At 38.6% G+C, this 23,642-nt stretch overlaps 1 protein-coding gene and 1 long non-coding RNA gene across 3 annotated transcripts; one reads left to right on the plus strand and one right to left on the minus strand.

Annotated features, from left to right (window-relative positions):
• Positions 1–795: 795 nt before the first annotated feature.
• On the plus strand, positions 796–1,320 carry LOC117320774. Its single transcript, XR_004531159.1, has 3 exons — positions 796–940; positions 1,004–1,077; positions 1,205–1,320. It is a non-coding gene; the product is annotated as an uncharacterized LOC117320774 (long non-coding RNA).
• Positions 935–23,610, minus strand: LOC117320755. 2 transcript variants are annotated; one of them, XM_033875270.1, is made up of 9 exons: positions 23,028–23,610; positions 12,936–14,001; positions 10,697–10,781; positions 6,616–8,511; positions 6,311–6,435; positions 5,060–5,234; positions 4,462–4,755; positions 3,446–3,717; positions 935–3,208 (listed from the first exon to the last, which is right to left on the minus strand). In XM_033875270.1, exons 1-9 carry the CDS (start codon positions 23,058–23,060, stop codon positions 3,012–3,014), a joined length of 4,143 nt encoding a protein of 1,380 aa, XP_033731161.1. In that variant the 5' UTR covers positions 23,061–23,610; the 3' UTR covers positions 935–3,011. The 2 variants fall into 2 exon arrangements, with proteins under 2 accessions (XP_033731161.1, XP_033731153.1); XM_033875262.1 differs by having other exon boundaries at positions 6,311–8,511.
• Positions 23,611–23,642: the final 32 nt, after the last annotated feature.

The following is a 23,642-nucleotide window of genomic DNA, read 5'->3' on the forward strand; positions in this document are numbered from 1 at the left end:
TATGAAGAGTATTTGATTCTAATATATCTGAGAGTAGAGAAGAAGATTTTTGAAATTTTAGTCAATTTGACCCTTTTTGGCACCGCCCACCAGCCCCTGGGGGTCAACCAGGGCCAACATGTACATACCATCAAACTGTCATCCCATGCTGATAATTTGAACCAAGTTAGAATGAATTCCAATAGATATCCAATAAATAATAGTCAAAAATGTGATTTCCCTATATAAACTATAGTAAAGTTTACCCCCTCCCCAGGGGCAAACGTGAGACCCCAGGGTCATGAAATTCACAATTTTGGTAAAGCACCTTAAGACCCTTCCATCTATGAAAAGTATTTGATTCTACCATATCTGAGGGTAGAGAAGAAGATTTTTGAAATTTTAGTCAATTTGACCCTTTTTGGCCCCGCCCCTCAGGCCCCTGGGGGGTGGGGACCATATAATTCAAAATTTTGGTTCACCCTCAGCCATGGAAGCTTCCTGTAAAATTTCATTGAATTTAGTTCAGCAGTTTTTAAGAAGAAGTTGAAAATGTAAATTTGTCTACGACGCACGACGGACGACGCACGACGCCGGACAAAAGGCGATTGCAATAGGTCAACTGAGACTTCGTCTCAGGTGACCTAAAAATGTACTTTTATTAATATTTACTTCCTGGAATGAATAGTATACTGTACATGTAGTAATAAATTAGTGACTGACTGATATATGTATAGAGTATATGTTAAGTTGGCTAAATATGTAAGTAATAAAACTACAATGTATATAATATTTATAGTATATGTTAAGATAAAGTTAATAGCATATCATATAATAACAATTATTTTGAGATTATAAAAAATAAATAAATTAAAAAAAAAATGTTTCTTAATCAAGATTTAAACATCTCGATATTTCATTTCACCAACGTTAATTAAACAAACATACACTATACACTAAGGTCATATGTCACACACCCTTAACAATATATACTGGTAGATATGTTGTCTGCTTACCACGAGAGGTCATAGGTCATACACCCCTAACAAGTTCTCTATGCTCAACATTAGAGGTCATAAATCACACAAGAGGTCATAAGTCATACACCCCGAACAAATTCTGTATGCTCCACACAATAGGTCATAAATCATACAAGAGTTCAAAGGTCATACACCCCTAACAAATTCTGTATGCTCAACACTAGAGGTCATAAATCACACAAGAGGTCATACACCCCTAAAAAATTCTGTATGCTCAACACTAGAGGTCATAAATCATACAAGAGGTCAAAGGTCATACACCCCTAACAAATTCTGTATGCTCAACACTAGAGGTCATAAATCCACAATAGGTCATAAGTCATACACCCCTAACAAATTCTGTATGCTCAACACTAGAGGTCATAAATCATACAAGAGGTCAAAGGTCATACACCCCTAACAAATTCTGTATGCTCAACACTAGAGGTCATAAATCACATAAGAGGTCATATGTCATGCACCCTTAACAGATTCTGTATGCTCAACACTACAGGTCATAGGTCACAAAACCCTAACAGGTTCTGTGTATACTTAACAATAGATGTCATAAATCATACACTCCTACCAGGTAAATATTAACACTAGAGGTCATATCCCCCAACTTCCTGGTATTAACATTAGCTATAGATGGCACTGGCCATATACCCCAAACCAAGTACATTGTAACCTTAAATGATATAGGTCATACTCCTTCTTTAAATGTATACAGTACTATTAGACCTCTAGAGCATATAGAGGTCAGAGGTCATATGCATCAACTACTGTACCATGTCAATAACACTAGAGGTCACAGGTTGTATACTCCTACTGCCAGGTATATACAGTAACACTAGATGTCATAGGTTATATACATTAACTACCATGTACGTAATACTAGTGGTCATGGGTCATGTGCACCAACTGTCTAGTATGCAATAACCTTCAAGGTCATAGGTCATATAATCCAACTACTTAGCATGCAGTGACACTAGAGGTTATATGTTATACACACCTACTAAGTATATTATGTATATACAGTAAAACTAGAGGTCATAATGTCCTAACTTTTGCATAATTACTTGGTCATCAAAGATCATAGGTCATAATACTCCAATACTACACTTGCATGCTGAGAGTAGCAATGTTACAAATACTACACCATATTTGTGAGTATACTGTCTACAGCAGCGTGTATACAGTCCACAGTACAATCAAATATCAATACAAAGACATCCATCACCAGGTCCCATCCACACACTAAACACAATCTGTACTGTAATTAACAAGAGAACGTTTGCTAACTCTTTGTTTCTTTTGTTCAAAGTGGCAGTTTTGAGTGAACATTGATTTAAGAAATAGTTTGTGTTTTTATCTTAATTCTAAAACACTAGTCCACTTACTGCTGACCACCAAACAGAATGCTGGTCTACACATTCAAAACCAATGTAAATGTAATTCATATATCATTGACTTAAGTAAAATAAAACATTTAACCAATTACAGTCTCCTAACAGATGTAGGTCATAAAAGGTCATAATGTAAGTCAGAGTGACTCATTTTCGATACAGGGCACACCACCTCACCCACGTAAACTTATGCTTTAAGTATGGCATTCCAGTGACAAGTAGTACAGGAGATGGAGCCTGCACAAGAGAGAAGTGTGGACTAGGACACAATAATATACTAGTCCGGATCTGTGGCGGACTAATTAACTTTCCAATAAACCTGTAATGTATACTGGTACACCTGTTACAATATATATTGGTATATATGTCGTTGTGGTTAATAGATAAACCTATATTATTTTCTGCGATAAAAATGTCATTGGCAAGAAAAGTATGTACATTATTGTAACAGGCATACAGTATTTATACATAAAAGGTGTGATATGGATTTTGACAACAAATTTTTTTCTTGTCCAGAGTACCCGGTGTTATAGAAGAGTATTTGTCCTTTGAAGGTACCTGTTCTACCAACTAAATGTGGTATACAGATGGGTACACAGAAGATTGATCATACATCTTTTCGTGCCATCAGTGGTAAAACTGTCATCACCAGCGTTTCTTTGGCAGCCATGATGTCATAGATATCATCAAGAGCCAGGTCTCTCAGCACAAACTTGTTCATCTCCAGTATCTCATCGCCCACACACAGCAAACCAGAGTACACAGCTTCCTGAGGAGTATCGGTGAACCGTGACACAAACACTCCTGTAACAGACACAGTACAAATGACTGTAACATTACAGAAACAGCTAAATAATTATTAAGAATTCTTTAATATTACATACCAATCATGATCACCTAAATGATTGTGATGGAACAATAATCATTGAAAATTGTTGTTATGATAGAGACATGGTTGAATGATGACTGAGAGTGACTTCATACATGTACAAGAAATCATCCAGTGTCAGAAGTTTCCTACAAAAAAACTAATGTACATACCATGGTTAAACTGTGCATTGCCTCTAGCAATGAAAAATCCAACCGGTCCGTGTTTAGGTTTGTGAACTTGTATGACCTGTGTTCCATCCTGATTGAGTTTGAGGAGTTTTCCGTGGGGACCATTGTTCCCCACCAGTCCAGGATCTACTGTGTTATCCAGGGACTCCAAGGACTGACATGAGGACACATTCCATACCGGACCTCTACGCTTACCATCATCTTTCTGGTCTTCATCATTTTTGTTATTTTCTGCTGGAGTTTCTGTGTCAGCACTGGAATATATAAACAAGGACATATAGTCGTCAAGATCCCCTGCCGATGTATTACATGAAATCCAAGTGGGCAACATACATGAAAACATGAAACACATGACCTAGCATGTATTTGATCATTCCTTCAAAAGAGATAGGGGGGGGGGGGGGGGGAACGAATCCAGACAGACGAACGGACAGACCGACCAATGGACAGACAACACCAATTTGTATATCCCCAACCAACTTCGTTGGCGGGGATAATAATAAAACAAGTAAATACATAGAACTAGGTTAACACACACTAACAACTAAAACATACACTACAATTAACACACACCAACACCATACACTGTACAAATAGCACACACCAACACCATACACTGTTCAACTAACACACACTAACATCATACACTATACAACTTACACTAACACCATACATTGTACAACCAACACACACTAACACCATACACTGTACAACTAGCACACACTAAGACCATACACTGTACAACTAACACACACTAAGACCATACACTGTACAACTAACACACACTAACACCATACACTGTACAACTAACACACACTAACACCATACACTATACAACTTACACACACTTACTCCATTCATTGTACATATAACCAACCAACTTGCTTGGACAAGGTGAGCTATCAACACCCAGCAGTATATCCTCTACACACAACAAAATACAACTGTAACTACCTACATACCATAGAAACACAGCCGTAAGGTTTATCAACATGTACCTGTCATTTTTCCCAATATTAGAGACTGGAGGTATAGGCAGTTTTGATTTCTTTTTTCCAAAGTGGAGAGGATTTTTTATCTTGGGCATTTTAAAGCCTGACTTTTTCTTCTCCTTGGTTTTTTCCTTTGTGGTGTCACCAGAGTTGTCTGTCCCTGCTTTGTTCAGGCCCTTGTCTAGACTAACTGCCTTACGAATGGCCTTGAACTTGCTCTTTGCAGATGACCTGACCTTGTCACTTAGTGACTGTTTGGATGCACTCAGTTCTTTACTCCTTACAAGGTTACTCTCCTCCCTGCATCAATAAGTAAATAAGATTAATCACAATCGGTGAAGGAGTGAAGTTTGTAAAGTTTAGCTTTAGTGTCAACCAGTTTTGCTTTTTTGATTATGAAAAAGCTATTATGATACCTAAATGGGGAATGCTTTTACAACCATTTAATTTCATTTTAAATCATCAGGTTGACACATCAAATTAAGTATATTTATCATTTTATTTTGTGCAAATTCTTTCTAACGACTGAGCAGGTATTGGGTGTATTGACAGATAAGGTGAGTACCTGCTGATTGAGAGACAAATATGTTACAGAGAAACCTACCTTTGGTAATCCCTCTTTGGTACATGAGAGGTGTTTTGGTCCAACACGGTGATGCTGTCGTCCACATGGCCACCTGCTGCTGTGAAGGAGAACTGCTTCATCTGCTTACCTCCCTTGATACCATCGGACTCCTGGATTTTGTCTGCATGTTCCACTTCAGAATAAGCATTGGAATCTGAAGATATGTAAAAACAAAAGATCAATACAATGCTATGCAATTCTCCATTGGGAAATATTCTTCTCATCCAATATCAACATCAGTATCTTAGTAATATTAGACCAAGTTACTACATTAGACCTCAATGTTACCTACAAGTTACAATTGTTAACATTGCCCCTGTGTTAACAACACAAACCTGTGTTAACTAACACTAACCTGTGTGAACAGTGCCGCTGTGTTAACTTACACTAACCTGTGTTGACAGTGCCCCTGTGTTAACTTAGACTCACCTGTGTTAACAGTTTTCCGGTGTTAACTACACTTATAACCTGTGTTAACAGTGCCCCTGTGTTAACTACGTGTGTAACTAACACTAACTTATGTTAACAGTGCCCCTGTGTTAACTACACAAACATGTGTTAACAGTGCCCCTGTGCTAACTTACACTAACTTGTGTTAACAGTGCCCCTGTATTACCTAACACTCACCTGTGTTAACAGTGCCCCTGTGTTAACTAACACTCGACTTCTAACAATGTCCCTGTGCTAACTTACACTAAACAGAGTTAACAGTGCCCCTGTATTACCTAACACTCGCTAATGTTAACAGTGCCCCTGTGTTAAAAGTGCCCTTGTGTTAACTAACACTTGACTGCATTAACAGTGCCCCTGTGTTAACCTACACTAACCTGTGTTAAAAGTGCCCCTGTGCTAACTTACACTTACCTGTGTTAACAGTGCCCCTGTGTTAACTCATACTCGACTGTTAACAATGCCCCTGTGCTTACTTACACTAAACTGTTAACAGTGCCCATGTATTACCTAACACTCGCTAATGTTAACAGTGCCCCTGTGCTAAAAGTGCCCTTGTGTTAACACTTGACTGCATTAACAGTGCCCCTGTGTTAACCTACACTAACCTGTGTTAAAAGTGCCCCTGTGCTAACTTTCACTAACCTGTGTTAAAAGTGCACCTGTGTTAACTAACACTTGACTGTGTTAACAGGCCCCTGTGTTTATTAACGCTAACTTGAGTTAAGTGTGTCACCTAACATTTACTCAGTTGCTGTGTTACTACACTGTAATACTCACCTGAGTTAAACTGTGCCCCTTGTGTAACACCGGTGTCACTGTGCACAATCACTGTGGCATATGGCCCTTCCACTGGTGCTGAATCCTTATCATCTGTATCGATTCCAGGCACTGACCCTGGATCTCTTAGTTCTGACCCCTTACCACCTCGCTCTGATCCCTCATCACCTTGTTCTGACTCCTGATCACCTTGATCAGATCCCTGATCTCCTTGCTCTGACCCCTGATCACCTCGCTCTGACCCCTGATCTCCTTGCTCTGACCCCTGATCACCTCGCTCTGACCCCTGATCTCCTTGCTCTGACCCCTGATCACCTCGCTCTGACCCCTGATCTCCTTGCTCTGACCCTGGATCTCCCTGCTCCAACCCCTGATAGCCTTGCTCTGAGCCCTGATATTCTTGCTCTGATCCCTGGTCTTGACCACTGATGGCAGGTACTACATCCATTTTACCACAGCTTATAACACCAGGTATACTTCTCTGACTTAATGTATCAGTCTGACTATCCTCATCTGTATCTTCTTTTGTTCTGTCAATATAAACTTGTTTTCCCAGTTCTGTTTCCTCCCTGTTTAGGTGAGGATAAGCCTGGTTGTCTAGCGTTTTTTCTGTAGTTTCCGTATTATCCAGTGTAAATACTTCATCCTCAGAATCTAGAGTGTCATCTCCTTCTTTCTCCACCATATCTCTGGATTGCAGTCCTACCTGTGTCCTATCCGCCTCTCCCCCATCACTTGTTTCCTGTGTTTCATGACTCCTGTTTTGTTTTTTCTGTTTTGAATCTATAACTACTGGCTTAGCTGAGTACACACTATCTGAGTCACTATCAATCAACTCATCAATGTCCAGTCCATTCTGGTCAAGATTGACCAGGGCAGCTTCATAAGCAGTCAGCTGACTGTCTTCCAGATGGGTGCTGTAGGCAGGAGGTGGTCTGAGCTCTGCTGAAACATCTAAACATTCATTTGTTCCATTCACAGTAGAGCAATGTTCAGCAGCATGGCAGTCCTTGACCTCGGACAGATTCTCCTTGACATCAGTTAATTCTTTAGCACCTTGAAGTTTATTAACAAATGGAGGACTTTCAATTCCAACATAGTCATCTGATTCTCCTAATTCAGCATGATGGCTGTAATGTTTTGACTTTTCATATTGCACAGAGTAGAAATTTTGATTAACTTCCTGGTTATGTGATAAGTCTGACACAGATGAACGTTTTAACATAGCCTCTAAATCAACTGGCAAATTAGCTTCTACTTGAGATGGATTGTAATGACCTTTCTTACCCTTGAAAATATTCTTAAAACGAATTTTCTTCCTAGGTGAATGAGAATGCAAACTGATTTTAGGGTAGGATTCTGTAAGGTCCTCTTCTGTTAAGGTCTGCTGGGAGGCCACCAGAGTATCAGTTGACAAACTGGATTCAAATGACCCCAATGATCCAGTATTTGAGGACTTCGAGAAAAATATTCCAGTGTTTTCTAAACCAACATTTCTGATATCTGATTCTGATACCAGCCTACGTGATCGTAAATCTGGTTTTTCAGTAATCACATTTAAACTCTGATTTGACTGATGCAGTTTGGATTTTTGAAGTTTGTCATTGCTGGCTACAGAGCTACTAGGAGACCTTGGGGAACATAAGACGGATACTGGATCATCACTTTGAGATCTAACTCTATATACTGCAGCACCATCAGTTTTTTCCCTAGGAGTTATACAACGACGTTTAGTATGATACCTAATTTTTTGGCATTTCTTATGGTATCGTTCTTGTATTAGAGTCTCGTTACAGGATTTTACTTCTGGAATACCAAGACGTGGATCTGAATCATCGACTTCCTCATCTACATAGACATGACTAATATTTTGTTTCTGAAAATCTGTCTTTACACAATTATTGTCAGGTGAGCTGTGAAGGTCTTTGCCAGGGGTATTGTGAAAGTCACTGCCAGGAGTACTGTGAATGTCTTTGCCAGATGAACACGGAAGGTCACTGCAAGGTGAAGTGTGAAGGTCATTACCAGGAGTACTGGTAACTCTGTTTCCAGGTGAATTGAGATGGTCATTGACAGGTATCTTTTGAAGATCCTTGCCATTTGAACTGTCTGTCCTGTTAAGAAGACCATTGGATGGTATCCTGGAGAGTGTATGTTGTACTATCTCATGCATCATTGTCTCGGCCTCTGACTCCAGGGGACTACAAAACAAAGTATTGCAGAGACATTATAGCTTTGAAATATACATTCATGGTGCACAAGTTATATCATGGTTAAAAATCTTCAAACTGTTTAAACTATTCCAACATAGCAGTATTTCTGCTACGTCATCGATAGAGATACCTGGGTGGGAACCTACTAGGATGAGTGAATGAGTGTTCTTGTGAAATCTCTACAATAACTTTATGTACTCTATTGTATGTTTATAATATTGGGTTTTTGATACAACACCTAGATAATATGATTTACTTACTAGTATCCTGGTGACCTTATGACACTACATAATATAAAGACCTCTTCAATATTTAGCGTGTTTGAAGTAGTAAATGATAGGACTATTTGTACATGTGTATGCAGCCTTGTCAATACTACATCGCTCTCACAAATCACACTAATAATGTTTAACAGTGAGTTTTTTTCCAATGATACTTGAGGCAAAACAGAACAGCACTACTCTATCCCAATACCAGTACTTGTACCCACACACACACTTGATTTTGTACTTGTACCAACACACTCTTAGTCTATTACTTGTACCAATGTACACTTAGTTTATTACTTGTACCCATGTACACTCAGACTAGTACTTGTACCAATGTACACTTAGCTATAGTCTATTACTTGTACCCATGTACAAGTAGTCTATTACTTGTACCCATGCACACTTAGTCTATTACTTGTACCCATGCACACTTAGTCTATTACCTGTACCCATGTACACTTAGTCTGTTACTTGTACCAATGCACACTCCGACTAGTACTTGTACCAATGCACACCTAGTCTATTACTTGTACCCATGCACACTCCGACTAGTACTTGTACAAATGTACACTTAGCTATAGTCTATTACTTGTACCCATGCACACTTAGTCTATTACCTGTACCCATGCACACTTAGTCTATTACGTGTACCAATGCACACTCCGACTAATACTTGTACCTATGCACACTTTGTCTATTTCTTGTACCTGTGCACACTTAATCTATTACTTCTACACATGTACACTCAGACTATTACTTGTACCCATGCACACTAAGTCTATTACTTGTACCAATGTACACTTAGTCTTTAACTTGTACCCATGTACACTTAGTCTATTACTTGTACCCATGTACACTTAGTCTATTACTTGTACCCATGCACACTTAGTCTATTACTTGTACCCATGCACACTTAGTCTTTTACTTGTACCAATGTACACTTAGTCTATTACGTGTACCAATGTACACTTAGTCTATTACTTGTACCAATGTACACTCAGACTAGTACTTGTACCCATGCATACTTAGTCTTTTACTTGTACCCATGCATACTTAGTCTTTTACTTGTACCCATGCATACTTAGTCTTTTACTTGTACCCATGCATACTTAGTCTTTTACTTGTACCCATGCACTCTTAGTCTATTACTTGTACCAATGCACACTCTGACTAGTACTTGTACCAATGTACACTTAGTCTATTACTTGTACCCATGCATACTTAGTCTATTACTTGTACCAATGTACACTCAGTCTATTACTTGTACCAATGTACACTTAGTCTATTACTTGTACCCATGCACACTCAGACTAGTACTTGTACCTATGCATACTTACTCTTTTACTTGTACCCATGCACACTCCGACTAGTACTTGTACCTATGCATACTTAGTCTTTTACTTGTACCCATGCACACTCCGACTAGTACTTGTACAAATGTACACTTAGTCTTTTACTTGTACCCATGCACACTTAGTCTATTACTTGTACCCATGCACACTTAGTCTTTTACTTGTACCCATGCACACTTAGTCTTTTACTTGTACCCATGCACACTTAGTCTTTTACTTGTACCCATGCATACTTAGTCTTTTACTTGTACCCATGTACACTCAAACTAGTACTTGTACCCATGCACACTCCGACTAGTACTTGTACCCATGCACACTTAGTCTACTACTTGTACCCATGCACACTTAGTCTATTACTTGTACCCATGTACACTTAGTCTTTTACTTGTACCCATGCACACTTAGTCTATTACTTGTACCCATGTACACTCAGTCTATTACTTGTACCCATGCACACTTAGTCTATTACTTGTACCCATGTACACCAGTACTAATATACCTGTGCCTTGTGTTGTACACATGTGCACTATAAATGAAAATGGCTTTACATACCTGGTGTTTGGTGCCTGGGACACCTTGTCTGTTGACCCTCCATCCTGTTCTCGGTCATCTGTACCACTCAGACCTTCTTCATGGGCTAAAATATAACATTACTGATAATCACGACCATCTCACAGTATGATAAAGACTTCCTGTGGTAACCACAAGACTTCGGAAGAGAGCTTATATAGGTAAATCAGTGTGTTACTCAATTCCTAATCAGATTTATTCAATAAGATATTTGTGAAATTATACAAGACTTCAAGGTCTGTTCATTTATGTGGATAGACTGGTTCTTTTTCCATTTCTAATTATCACATTTTAGGCATAAATTTGGACAGGCCTGCAAATACAGGATATACAGGCCATGAAAGCCTTTGATACTTGTATTTGAACAAGAGTAACAACCTTGTATTTAGTAAGGACGTCCAGAAACACACAATTACGTGACACCAGTACTGTGCAACTACATAAAGCACCCATATGCCAAAAAAACAAAAAACAAAAAACACCACATTTACAGGTGATTATATTGACATTAGATATTCCCTGGGCAAAAAGATACTCTGTCTTATGGAAAGTGCTACAATCTCCTCATGTAGTTCCTGTGGGGACCTTTAACCAAAGACCATCAAGTATTGACATTAATGACAGGTAGCTACAATAACTAATTCAAACTATATATAAGTCAGTATCCCACTTGTTAACTGATCAAACATTAATTATGATGTGTAGATATTGAGCCAGCTGTAATGTCATTGAATTAAGGTTACAGTCCGAATACCTGACTATAATGATGTTTGAACACCAGCAATCATTTAGTTTGTAGAACAGGCTTCCTGTTGTAATATATAGGGTGTCCATCAGGACCAGGGTACAACTACACATGCAGTCATTCAAGCATGAATAAATATACAATGTATTTGTTTAAAAAATTCAGAATATTGGCCACATGTCACTCAAAAATGTCTTTTATAACAACCATGTTGTTCTGAGACAACGGACACTGTACAGGAATTTAAATCCATATAGGTTATAGCACCTGTCTTAGATTTCAGCTCGGTGATTTAAAATTTGCACACATTTATAACTAAGATTTAAATGCGTATCTCCAAAACATGCTCAATCTTGCTGTTTCTGTAGCATACTTAAGCTTAAAGCTTAATAATAATGTAAATATATATAAACTAGAAATATGTTGAACGGACGTAAATGTCTTCTCTGTTTACTCTAGTGAAAAATAAATCATAATTTATGCTTCTATTTGTATAAAACTGAGTGTCATAAGACTGTGCCATAACATGGCTGGTAATTACCCACCATTTATATCAAATAACTTTTTGAACAGCTTGACAGGTGAAAGTTGTCCAACTTGTTAACTTTTAGAACAATCATTGCTAACAGGATAATTCTAAGTACAGGATTGCTTTTATTGTCCTACAGGCACTTATTTCTTAAACAGAATTCATTACCGGTAAAGTTCTTTTCATTTGTGAAATATTCCTGAATGAATCGTCATATCCAGTAAACTGCCATCACAATCAAATATTGACAACTAGACTGTTTTATTTTCTATCAAGTGTTTCACACAAAATAATTGGCCCACAAGGTAATGTAACAATATTACTTTGACCAGCAAGTTAAGCCCCTAGAATGCTGAGTGTGTTGACTTAGGTGTACAAATATATTATGATAACATATTAGGACAGCAAAATGGCAAATATGATCTGAACTCAGGGCCAGTGATGTTTACCCACTGGGCTGTATGGTGTGTAAAATTGACATTGTAAATCACATTGACTCTCGCCTACAAAACCATGACTTTGGTCAACTGGACACAATACACAGGCCAGAGTTTTATTCCTTTGCTTTCATAGACTGTATGTCACAAACAGAAGGAATATCTACACTCCCATCATTCAATAATTTAAAACTGTATCCCATTTCAGCTGTACAAAAGTGTCTCTATCAACCCCTAGGGTATAACAGGTTATAAATACACACCTTCTGAATTGAAAATGATTAATTTAATTGGTAATGAACACATCTTGTTATGAAATGACACTATATCTAGTATGGTTTGTAAAGTATGTAAAAACTGAGTATAAAATAAAGTTTGTTAAGAATATTAATTGACAATCTATATAATAGATGTAATTCCACTATCCTTAAGAGAAATGAACCTGATTAAACACTTGATTTGATTCACTTTAGATTTAATATGATTAGGCATGGCAGAATAAATACCAACCTTTGTTCGTGGCCACAGAAGTGCCACTGCTGTTTGAGGCAACTGTGCCACTGACATCAGTGGCCAAGTTTTCCTCATCCACTTCCTGTATAACATCAGTAAGTGTAAAACTGTCCAAGTCATTCACAAAGTAATTGGCATCCGAATTTGGCAAATATCCATTTCTCTGCAATGTGTCTGGTGAGTATTTGACATCTGTTGAGGAATTGTCTGTGTTGTGGTGATATCTGGTATCCATGGAGATAACAGACTGTACTGATGAAGAATCGACATCAATAGCACTATCTGGTGGGGAGTCCGGACTGATCACTCGCGTGTATGAGGAGTCAAGGTCCTCAGAATGTTTGAAGCTATTGCTGAATCTACCTGCTGCATCGAGGTCAAGTTTCTGTCTGTATGTTCTCAGTTGTCTGTCCTTGTGTTCCAACTGCCGCTGTAGAGAGTGTATATGTTCCTCATGTGACAGGCTATTAGTGTCTAGTATATTGTGGTAAGGGTCCAAGTGTCGTGGTGATGACAAGTTGTCAAGGTCATCAAATCCATGCAAATCTGATGATACACTACTGGTCCTTGACCTGCGTGCCCTTGGAGTGACCTCTGACCTTGGTGTCAGTCCAGGGTCATAGCTGTTTTTATAGCGACCTTGAGGGACTCCACTGTACAAAAGGTGATATAGTCTATCAGAAGTTGCATTAAGTCGTTCCTTCACTGTTAGGTCAGACATCATGGATGGCGTTGGACTAGTACGACAGTCACGGTCATACTGAGGATCCCCATAGCTCAGAAATTCCCTTAAATCATGCTCGAAACTAGATATGGGTCTCTCAGAACATACACTCCTGGTATCATCAGAGTCATATGTGTCATCTTGGGACCGCACATATAAACCTGAATTAAACAATCTTCGAGGTCTGCGTGTCTTTGCCTCTGAAGAAAGTCGACGCTGAAAAGCCTGAGGATATTTCTTATGGAGATTTTGATAAAAATTGGAATTCTGTAATCTGGGATATTTGCTGCTGATATCGATATTCTCCATACTCTGTGCCTTTGTCAAGTTAGATCCCCCCTGAAATATGAAAAAAAATGATTATCTTGATTGATCACTCATAATCAGACATTGCATGCATTACTATATAAGATCCTGATTAAATCCTCATCTTACACATGCATTACAAGTATTCCCTATAAAGTCAGGAAATTCATTACCAGCTTGAAATTTCCCACACTCTACAATGAAATAACAAGAAACCTCTAAAACAAATATTTCTGTAATCCAGTCGTATGTATACACATATTATGACTATTTGTACTAAGTTATTCCTCAAAAGTATAAATGTACTTGGCAAATTCCCAAAATATCTCTCTATAGAAATATTTGTTTATTTTTGTCACTTAAAGCTCTGTATGAAATTAAAGCGAAAATAAAATAATCTTGCAAAAAAAAAAATTAAAAAAAAAAGAGATTATTGTGCGTTAACAGTCATCTAGCTTCAATGAATTGAAGCACATTTGATGGGTTCTGTGTGTAATGAAATCACGAAATGTATAATATACAATAGTTTTTAGTGAAAAGTGAATATCTTTACAGGTAATTCACACCAAGTTAGGTAATTCACACAAAGTTAACCAACAAAGTCATGATTAGATTAAAGTCACAATTTGCGAAAACGACTAAAATGACTTTTTTCGAAGATTCCTGGCACCTAAATATATAAACCATTAGTGGATTCTCGAACGACCTAAAATAAATCATGAAATAGCTTGCATCATCTCAGGATCATCCCTGTGTGTGACCTCATAACATACACCACATGTCCCTGTGTGTGACCTCACACCATACACCACATGTCTCTGTGTGTGACCTCACACCATACACCACATGTCCCTGTGTGTGACCTCATAACATACACCACATGTCCCTGAGTGTGACCTCACGCCATACACCACATGTCCCTGTGTGTGACCTCACGCCATACACCACATGTCCCTGTGTGTGACCTCACGCCATACACCACATGTCCCTGTGTGTGACCTCACGCCATACACCACATGTCCCTGTGTGTGACCTCACACCATACACCACATGTCCCTGTGTGTGACCTCACGCCATACACCACATGTCCCTGTGTGTGACCTCACGCCATACACCACATGTCCCTGTGTGTGACCTCACGCCATACACCACATGTCCCTGTGTGTGACCTCACGCCATACACCACATGTCCCTGTGTGTGACCTCACGCCATACACCACATGTCCCTGTGTGTGACCTCACGCCATACACCACATGTCCCTGTGTGTGACCTCACGCCATACACCACATGTCCCTGTGTGTGACCTCACGCCATACACCACATGTCCCTGTGTGTGACCTCACGCCATACACCACATGTCCCTGTGTGTGACCTCACGCCATACACCACATGTCCCTGTGTGTGACCTCACGCCATACACCACATGTCCCTGTGTGTGACCACACACCATACACCACATGTCCCAGTGTTCTGTAACACCTGACATTTTACTAGTGCTTGTCCCATTGATTGGTTATAAAAACTGATTCCCATCACCATATATAGCTGTACCTGTGGTGAACCTGTACATGTCACTGCCCCAGTTTTATGAGGCAGCAGTATTTAATTGGTATAACAAATCAATGCCACTGTTTTCAGGGTTAACACATATAGAATACCACCTGATCATGGCTAGATAATTAAATAAGCATGCGCATGTAATCATATATAAGTAAAAAAGGTATTTGGAAATCTTCAATCAACATTATCTATAGATCTGATTCATTTACAAAAAGTATTTTAGTTAGCATTCAATCAACGGACAACACAGTTAAAACAGTAAAATGGTGTGCATGGACAATAATATATTAAAAGAAAACATGAAAAACTCCACATCGAAGTCCATAGTGCCTTCATTACTTTGATGGTGATTTTTCAGAATCACCAATGAGGTGAAGCATTTAAGACTTCTTATCAAGTTTGTTTTTTTATTGGTAACATGGTTACAGGTCTGGTCTAGCAAGGTGGGTAGACAGAGCAGAGCAGGGGAGGAAGGAGGACAGTATCCATCCATTATTGTAACAAGTCTGGTCCACCAGGAGGGACAGTATCCTTTATATAGTAACAGGTCTGGTCCAGTATCCTTTATATAGTAACAGGTCTGGCCCAGTATCCTTTATATAGTAACAGGTCTGGCCAAGTATCCTTTATATAGTAACAGGTCTGGCCCAGTATCCTTTATATAGTAACAGGTCTGGCCCAGTATCCTTTATATAGTAACAGGTCTGGTCCACCAGGAGGGACAGTATCCTTTATATAGTAACAGGTCTGGTCCAGTATCCTTTATATAGTAACAGGTCTGGCCCAGTATCCTTTATCTAGTAACAGGTCTGGCCCAGTATCCTTTATATAGTAACAGGTCTTGCCCAGTATCCTTTATATAGTAAAAGGTCTGGCCCAGTATCCTTTATATAGTAACAGGTCTGGCCCAGTATCCTTTATATAGTAACAGGTCTGGCCCAGTATCCTTTATATAGTAACAGGTCTGGCCCAGTATCCTTTATATAGTAACAGGTCTGGTCCAGTCTCCTTAATATAGTAACAGGTCTGGCCCAGTATCCTTTATATAGTAACAGGTCTGGTCCACCAGGAGGGACAGTATCCTTTATATAGTAACAGGTCTGGTCCAGTATCCTTTATATAGTAACAGGTCTGGCCCAGCAGGAGGGACAGTATCCTTTATATAGTAACAGGTCTGGTCCAGTATCCTTTATATAGTAACAGGTCTGGTCCACCAGGAGGTCCAGTATCCTTTATATAGTAACAGGTCTGGTCCAGTATCCTTTATATAGTAACAGGTCTGGCCCAGTATCCTTTATATAGTAACAGGTCTGGCCCAGTATCCTTTATATAGTAACAGGTCTAGCCCAGTATCCTTTATATAGTAACAGGTCTGGTCCAGTATCCGTTATATAGTAACAGGTCTGGCCCAGTATCCTTTATATAGTAACAGGTCTGGTCCAGTGTCCTTTATATAGTAACAGGTCTGGTCCAGTATCCTTTATATAGTAACAGGTCTGGCCCAGTATCCTTTATATAGTAACAGGTCTGGTCCAGTATCCTTTATATAGTAACAGGTCTGGCCCAGTATCCTTTATATAGTAACAGGTCTGGTCCAGTATCCTTTATATAGTAACAGGTCTGACCCAGTATCCTTTATATAGTAACAGGTCTGGTCCAGTATCCTTTATATAGTAACAGGTCTGACCCAGTATCCTTTATATAGTAACAGGTCTGGCCCAGTATCCTTTATATAGTAACAGGTCTGGTCCACCAGGAGGGACAGTATCCTTTATATAGTAACAGGTCTGGTCCAGTATCCTTTATATAGTAACAGGTCTGGCCCAGCAGGAGGGACAGTATCCTTTATATAGTAACAGGTCTGGTCCAGTATCCTTTATATAGTAACAGGTCTGGTCCACCAGGAGGGACAGTATCCTTTATATAGTAACAGGTCTGGTCCAGTATCCTTTATATAGTAACAGGTCTGGCCCAGCAGGAGGGACAGTATCCTTTATATAGTAACAGGTCTGGTCCAGTATCCTTTATATAGTAACAGGTCTGGTCCACCAGGAGGGACAGTATCCTTTATATAGTAACAGGTCTGGCCCAGTATCCTTTATATAGTAACAGGTCTAGCCCAGTATCCTTTATATAGTAACAGGTCTGGTCCAGTATCCGTTATATAGTAACAGGTCTGGCCCAGTATCCTTTATATAGTAACAGGTCTGGTCCAGTGTCCTTTATATAGTAACAGGGCTGGCCCAGCAGGAGGGACAGTATCCTTTATATAGTAACAGGTCTGGTCCAGTATCCTTTATATAGTAACAGGTCTGGCCCAGTATCCTTTATATAGTAACAGGTCTGGTCCAGTATCCTTTATATAGTAACAGGTCTGGTCCAGTATCCTTTATATAGTAACAGGTCTGACCCAGTATCCTTTATATAGTAACATGTCTGGTCCAGTATCCTTTATATAGTAACAGGTCTGACCCAGTATCCTTTATATAGTAACAGGTCTGGCCCAGTATCCTTTATATAGTAACAGGTCTGTCCTAGCAGGGGAACAGTATCCTTATTGTTATATAAATTACTGTATTATTTGGCATTCCAACACAAATATCATTGACCCTTATCAACTATACTATATGTATACAAGGTAATGATCGACCCATGTATATAAAACCTGTACATATCCTAATCAGTACTAATTACAATGTATAATGACTGACACAGATAACAATCATAGGTGACTATACACATATATAACAACCATTGAATACCTGTTGAAATCCCTGACACACAGTCTGATTATACATATATTTACCTGTCAGTGGATTTAGTTAGTACACACCTCTACAAATGCTGTTACCAATGGATGATCGATTTTACACAAATATTATGTCATATATACAACACCTCCATTCAGGGTCCTAAACAAGGACACATGTACAGTTATAATGCAATAGTGATTTTCATTACAAAGGTGATAATCAATTATAATGCATTTGAAAAAAAAAGACTGACACAAAAGTAGCCAGTGACACCATTTTACCAAAGGAAACATAACACAAGGTACCACATTTTAATACTGATATGCAGTCATGCTGATTACCAAGGTCATACAATCTCTAAATGTGGTGGAGGCACAATGTCCCTCCATGTGTGTGTACGTAGGATGTCTAGATATCAACAGTACATAAATATGTTACTTGTACTTTTTATGTACTATCCAGCAAGTAGGGACAATTAATGCATGTAATTACAAAGGTCACATAACATCTAATTACAAATTAAAGGTCATACAAACTCATAATGACAACTTATAACAGAAGGTCATACCAGGTCACCATCACATTTAAAGATCAGTCAAGATCACCATCACATCTAAAGATCAGAGATCAAGGTCACCATCACATCTAAAGATCATTCAAGGTCATCATCACATCTAAAGATCATTCAAGGTCACCATCACATCTAAAGATCATTCAAGATCACCATCACATCTAAAGATCAGTCAAGGTCACCATCACATCTAAAGATCAGTCAAGGTCACCATCACATCTAAAGATCATTCAAGGTCATCATCACATCTAAAGATCATTCAAGATCACCATCACATCTAAAGATCAGTCAAGGTCACCATCACATCTAAAGATCAGTCAAGGTCACCATCGATCACATCTAAAGATCATTCAAGGTCATCATCACATCTAAAGATTATTCAAGGTCACCATCACATCTAAAGATCAGTCAAGGTCATCATCACATCTAAAGATCAGTCAAGGTCACCATCACACCTAAACTTCATTCAAGGTCACCATCATATCTAAAGAGCAATCAAGGTCACTAAGTCATACCTACTGTAATTGAAAATTAAAGGTGACACATATTTACCACAATCTGAATATTATACACAACATTACAAACATGCAACTTAGTAAGTGCATAATAATAATTTGTATTTGAATCAGACTGAAGGTTACTATTACATCTGACTACAAAGGTCACCAGAGGTCACCCTTACATCTACATACAAAGCCACACAAAGTCCACCAGAGGTCCCATTACATCGACTTACAAAGTCAAAGTCCACCAGAGGTCACCCTTACATCGACTTACAAAGTCAAAGTCCACCAGAGGTCACCATTACATCTACTTACAAAGTCAAAGTCCACCAGAGGTCCCATTACATCTACTTACAAAGTCAAAGTCCATCAGAGGTCACCATTACATCGACTTACAAAGTCAAAGTCCACCAGAAGTCACCATTACATCGACTTACAAAGTCAAAGTCCACCAGAGGTCACCATTACATCTACTTACAAAGTCACACAAAGTCCACCAGAGGTCACCATTACATTGACTTACAAAGTCAAAGTCCATCAAAGGTCACCATTACATCGACTTACAAAGCCACACAGTCAAATTTATTATATGTACTGTATCATTTTCCTATCACAAGCTCAATGTCATTTGTTGCCAGAGTACAATTAATGAGTTAAGTATTTGAGCATAGCATTTAAAAAGGTGAAACAGCATTTTCAAATGGTCACCAGGTAAATGGCCTTATCATAATATATTGTATGTTGATATTAATATTTTTTTTTTTATAATGTTTCTCTTTTATTTTGACCAAAAGGAATTTCACGAATCGAGCAGATCATGCTATTGGCAAGTACAAGTAATAACAGGTTGATGATCAATCAGGTGAGTTGGCAATGTTGTGGTCTGTAGCTGTAACATCATGATATTGTTTTATCAATTATTGATTTCCCTGGATATTCAGTAACATTATGTGGAGACTACTGCAGGGCTGAACGATATTACACCCATCCCATACCAAGGAGACTGAAGTTCATGTATCAAAATGCATAACCTATATCGAAAAAGTAAAAAATTTGTCAAATCAAAATGCTGCTATGTTAATAAAAAAAGCACAACTTAATATCATAACAGTAGTTATAAATCCTACCATGTTTCATAACAGAAGAGATCACTGAGCGAGATTGAAATGCAATCCATCAGCAAAATTAAGATGCAATAAAAAACGAAAAGCAGTAACTACCAGTTGAATCAAAATTAAATATAGCACGGCCTTCAAGCCACATACTCCCAAACAACCTAAAATTCTAGTTGCACACATGTATTAAGGGCAATCCAATATGCTCATTCACGCTCTCCCAACATCAAAATGACCACTGGCCTAGACGCCTGACCGGGGGAGTCCTTGAGACATCAGTGTATAAAAATAACTTGCCGCATTTATATTTATCGCGAGATTTGTCATGGAGCCGAGAACAAGGCTATAATAACGTGCACTGCACATAAACTACACACATGGCCGTTGTTTACATATCGAGCATACGTGAATCTTGCCTAATAATGCTTTCATTTAAGCATATAAACAGAATATTCACGTAATAACTGAACAAAATAAACCAACATAGTTTACATTTAATTACTTAATTTTTTTACTATGTTCAAAAGCTAACCAGCAATCCAATAGACGTCCGGGGATCCGGCAAAATCAGAATTTGAGTCTATTCCCTTTTCCTCTCTCGCTAAGTTCCAACAAATCATTTCCTTTCATAAGGAAATACTCGGATTTTGTCGATTCCACTCACTTTTTGCCTCTTTTTTTGGCAAAATCTGTCTGCGTTTTCGCAGGTCCACGCTTTTGGTGTTCTGCCATTTTGTATGGACTGTAAAATTTGCCGTTGCATTGTAGGACTAATTTTCAGAGAAACTTGGCCCGGCAGCCACAGTTATTATTTTTGGGAATTCCTCGTATACTTTCATAAATACACATTTTCATTCAGTTTCTGATTCACGATAATCTGTTAGGTATGTATCAAGTCCGAACACTGTAAAAAGCTCAAAATGTAAACATTGATATATGTTTCTTCGGGAGTATGTGGCTTTAAAGGAAAAAATATCACTAAATGTTATCTTCGAATTCACAGACCTCTGGATATTGGTACAAATACTGGAAGGGCACTAACTCTTTTAAAAATTGTCAATTGGAAAACTGAGAGTGGAAATCTCTAAACAAGTTAAAGTTAATAACAAATGAAAAGATAACATCATATATACTTCTGTAAAATTTTGACAATGTATTTATGTTTTTTGCATTCGATTATGTGTGGTGATCAATCTAACAGAGACAATAATGTCTCTTCTATAGATTTAAGTAAGGACTGTTGGGTTTACAAACCAACTTAATTATGTAATATGTTTGTAGTATTTTTCTATTAAGCTAAAGAGATCTAGAAATTCTCTTGTCAGCAAGATGGTAAGGGTAATCCAAATGATCAAATCTGAGTCCAACAACTCAAGATCTAGACTTCTATAATAAAATCAATAAATGTCAGAAGAATTTGAATAGTCAGGGGGTAGGCAAATTAAGTAACACTGAAGGAAGCTTATATTAGTGAAAGGAAATTAAACAAAGGAGGACCAATGCAGTTAATATGTTAATAGTTCATAATATATAGAGATTATTTAATACCATGATGACCTGTGTATTGAGATCAGGATAATGTGATGACATGTGTATAGAGATCAGAATACTGTGATGACATGTGTATAGAGATCAGGATACTGTGATGACCTGTGTATAGAGATCAGGATACTGTGATGACCTGTGGACAGAGATTATCTGACTGTGATGACCTGTGTATAGAGATCAGGATACTGTGATGACCTGTGTATAGAGATCAGGATACTGTGCTGACATGTGGACAGAGATTATCTGACTGTGATGACCTGTGTATAGAGATCAGGATACTGTGATGACCTATGTATAGAGATCAGGATACTGTGATGACCTATGTATAGAGATCAGGATACTGTGATGACCTGTGTATAGAGATCAGGATACTATGATGACCTGTGTATAGAGATCAGGATACTGTGATGACCTGTGTATAGAGATCAGAAGACTGGGATAACATGTGGACAGAAATTATATGATACTGTCAGTGGTAATTAACCTGTGTACTGAGATTATCTGACTGTGATGACCTGTGGACAGAGATTATCTAATACTGTGTTGACCTGTCGACAGTTTGGTTTGGTTTGGTTTATTTTGTTTAACGTCCTATTAACAGCTAAGGTCATTTAAGGACGGCCTCCCGTGCGTGCGACATGCATGCGCGTGGTGAGTGCGTATGTGTGTTTTGGGAGGCTGCGGTATGTTCGTGTTAAGTCTCCTTGTGATAGGCCGGAACTTTTGCTGATTTATAGTGCTACCTCACTGAAGCATACTGCCGACAGAGATTATCTGATACTGTAAAGACCTGTGTATAGAGATCAGGATACTGTGATGACCTGTGTATAGAGATCAGGATACTGTGATGACCTGTGGACAGAGATTAGGATACTGTGATGACCTGTGGACAGAGATCAGGATACTGTGATGACCTGAACTCAGCTAACCATGTTTAATGAGTTCCACTAATACCAACATTTTTTTTTCTTATACAAAAAAAAAGTGAAATGTGTTTGATTTTCTTACCCTGCTGTTTTCGTGGTTTAATATTTTTAGCATAAGCTAGCCATTTTCCCCTTTCAGGGGGCCTGGATCGGATACCATACGGAATAAAGCTGTCTGTACTGACTCTTGGAGACTCAATGTTGTAGGCATTGTGCGGAGCATTGTGAGCCCCCCACTCAGACACCCCATCTCCTCCCACACTGTCAGAATCTCTGTTGTAGGTCCTCTCCGCACCAGAACTAGATCCATCTCCTTGGTTCTGACGATCACTGAATCTCCTGCTGAGACGTGCGTCCAAAAGTCTTGACGATGTTATAAGATCCAGATATATATCACGTGGAGGTGTGTCAACATGTTTACCTGAGGTATTTATGTTATCTGAAGACAGGTGTAAACTGTGAAGGGATGAGCGATGTCTTTTGTTTCTGGAATACATTTCATTTCCTTTTCACTTTTAACTAACACACACAATTGAAGTATTACGACGCCTACACCCATGTTCAAGTCGTCGTATGTGTGTTTGATATTTTAATCCATTTGACATCCCGACGTAAACACCGCCTATCCATTGTCAGTACACGCTTATCCGTCACAAGTAAGAAGGCTTCGTGTAGTAACCCTGTGACGTCGCACTTC

This window comes from Pecten maximus, chromosome 2, assembly GCF_902652985.1.
Source record: "Pecten maximus chromosome 2, xPecMax1.1, whole genome shotgun sequence".
NCBI lineage: Eukaryota > Metazoa > Mollusca > Bivalvia > Pectinida > Pectinidae > Pecten > Pecten maximus.

What these genes read in the sequence shown, in the direction of transcription:
- LOC117320755 (XM_033875262.1), bottom strand. Translation starts at nt 23,060, where the DNA reads ATGCTAAAAATATTAAACCACGAAAACAGCAGG. An exon ending in TAAACCACGAAAACAGCAGG is followed by an intron (nt 14,002 to 23,027) that starts GTAAGAAAATCA and finishes TTCATATTTCAG; the next exon opens with GGGGGATCTAACTTGACAAA. An exon ending in CCAAAGAGGGATTACCAAAG is followed by an intron (nt 4,756 to 5,059) that starts GTAGGTTTCTCT and finishes TTATTGATGCAG; the next exon opens with GGAGGAGAGTAACCTTGTAA.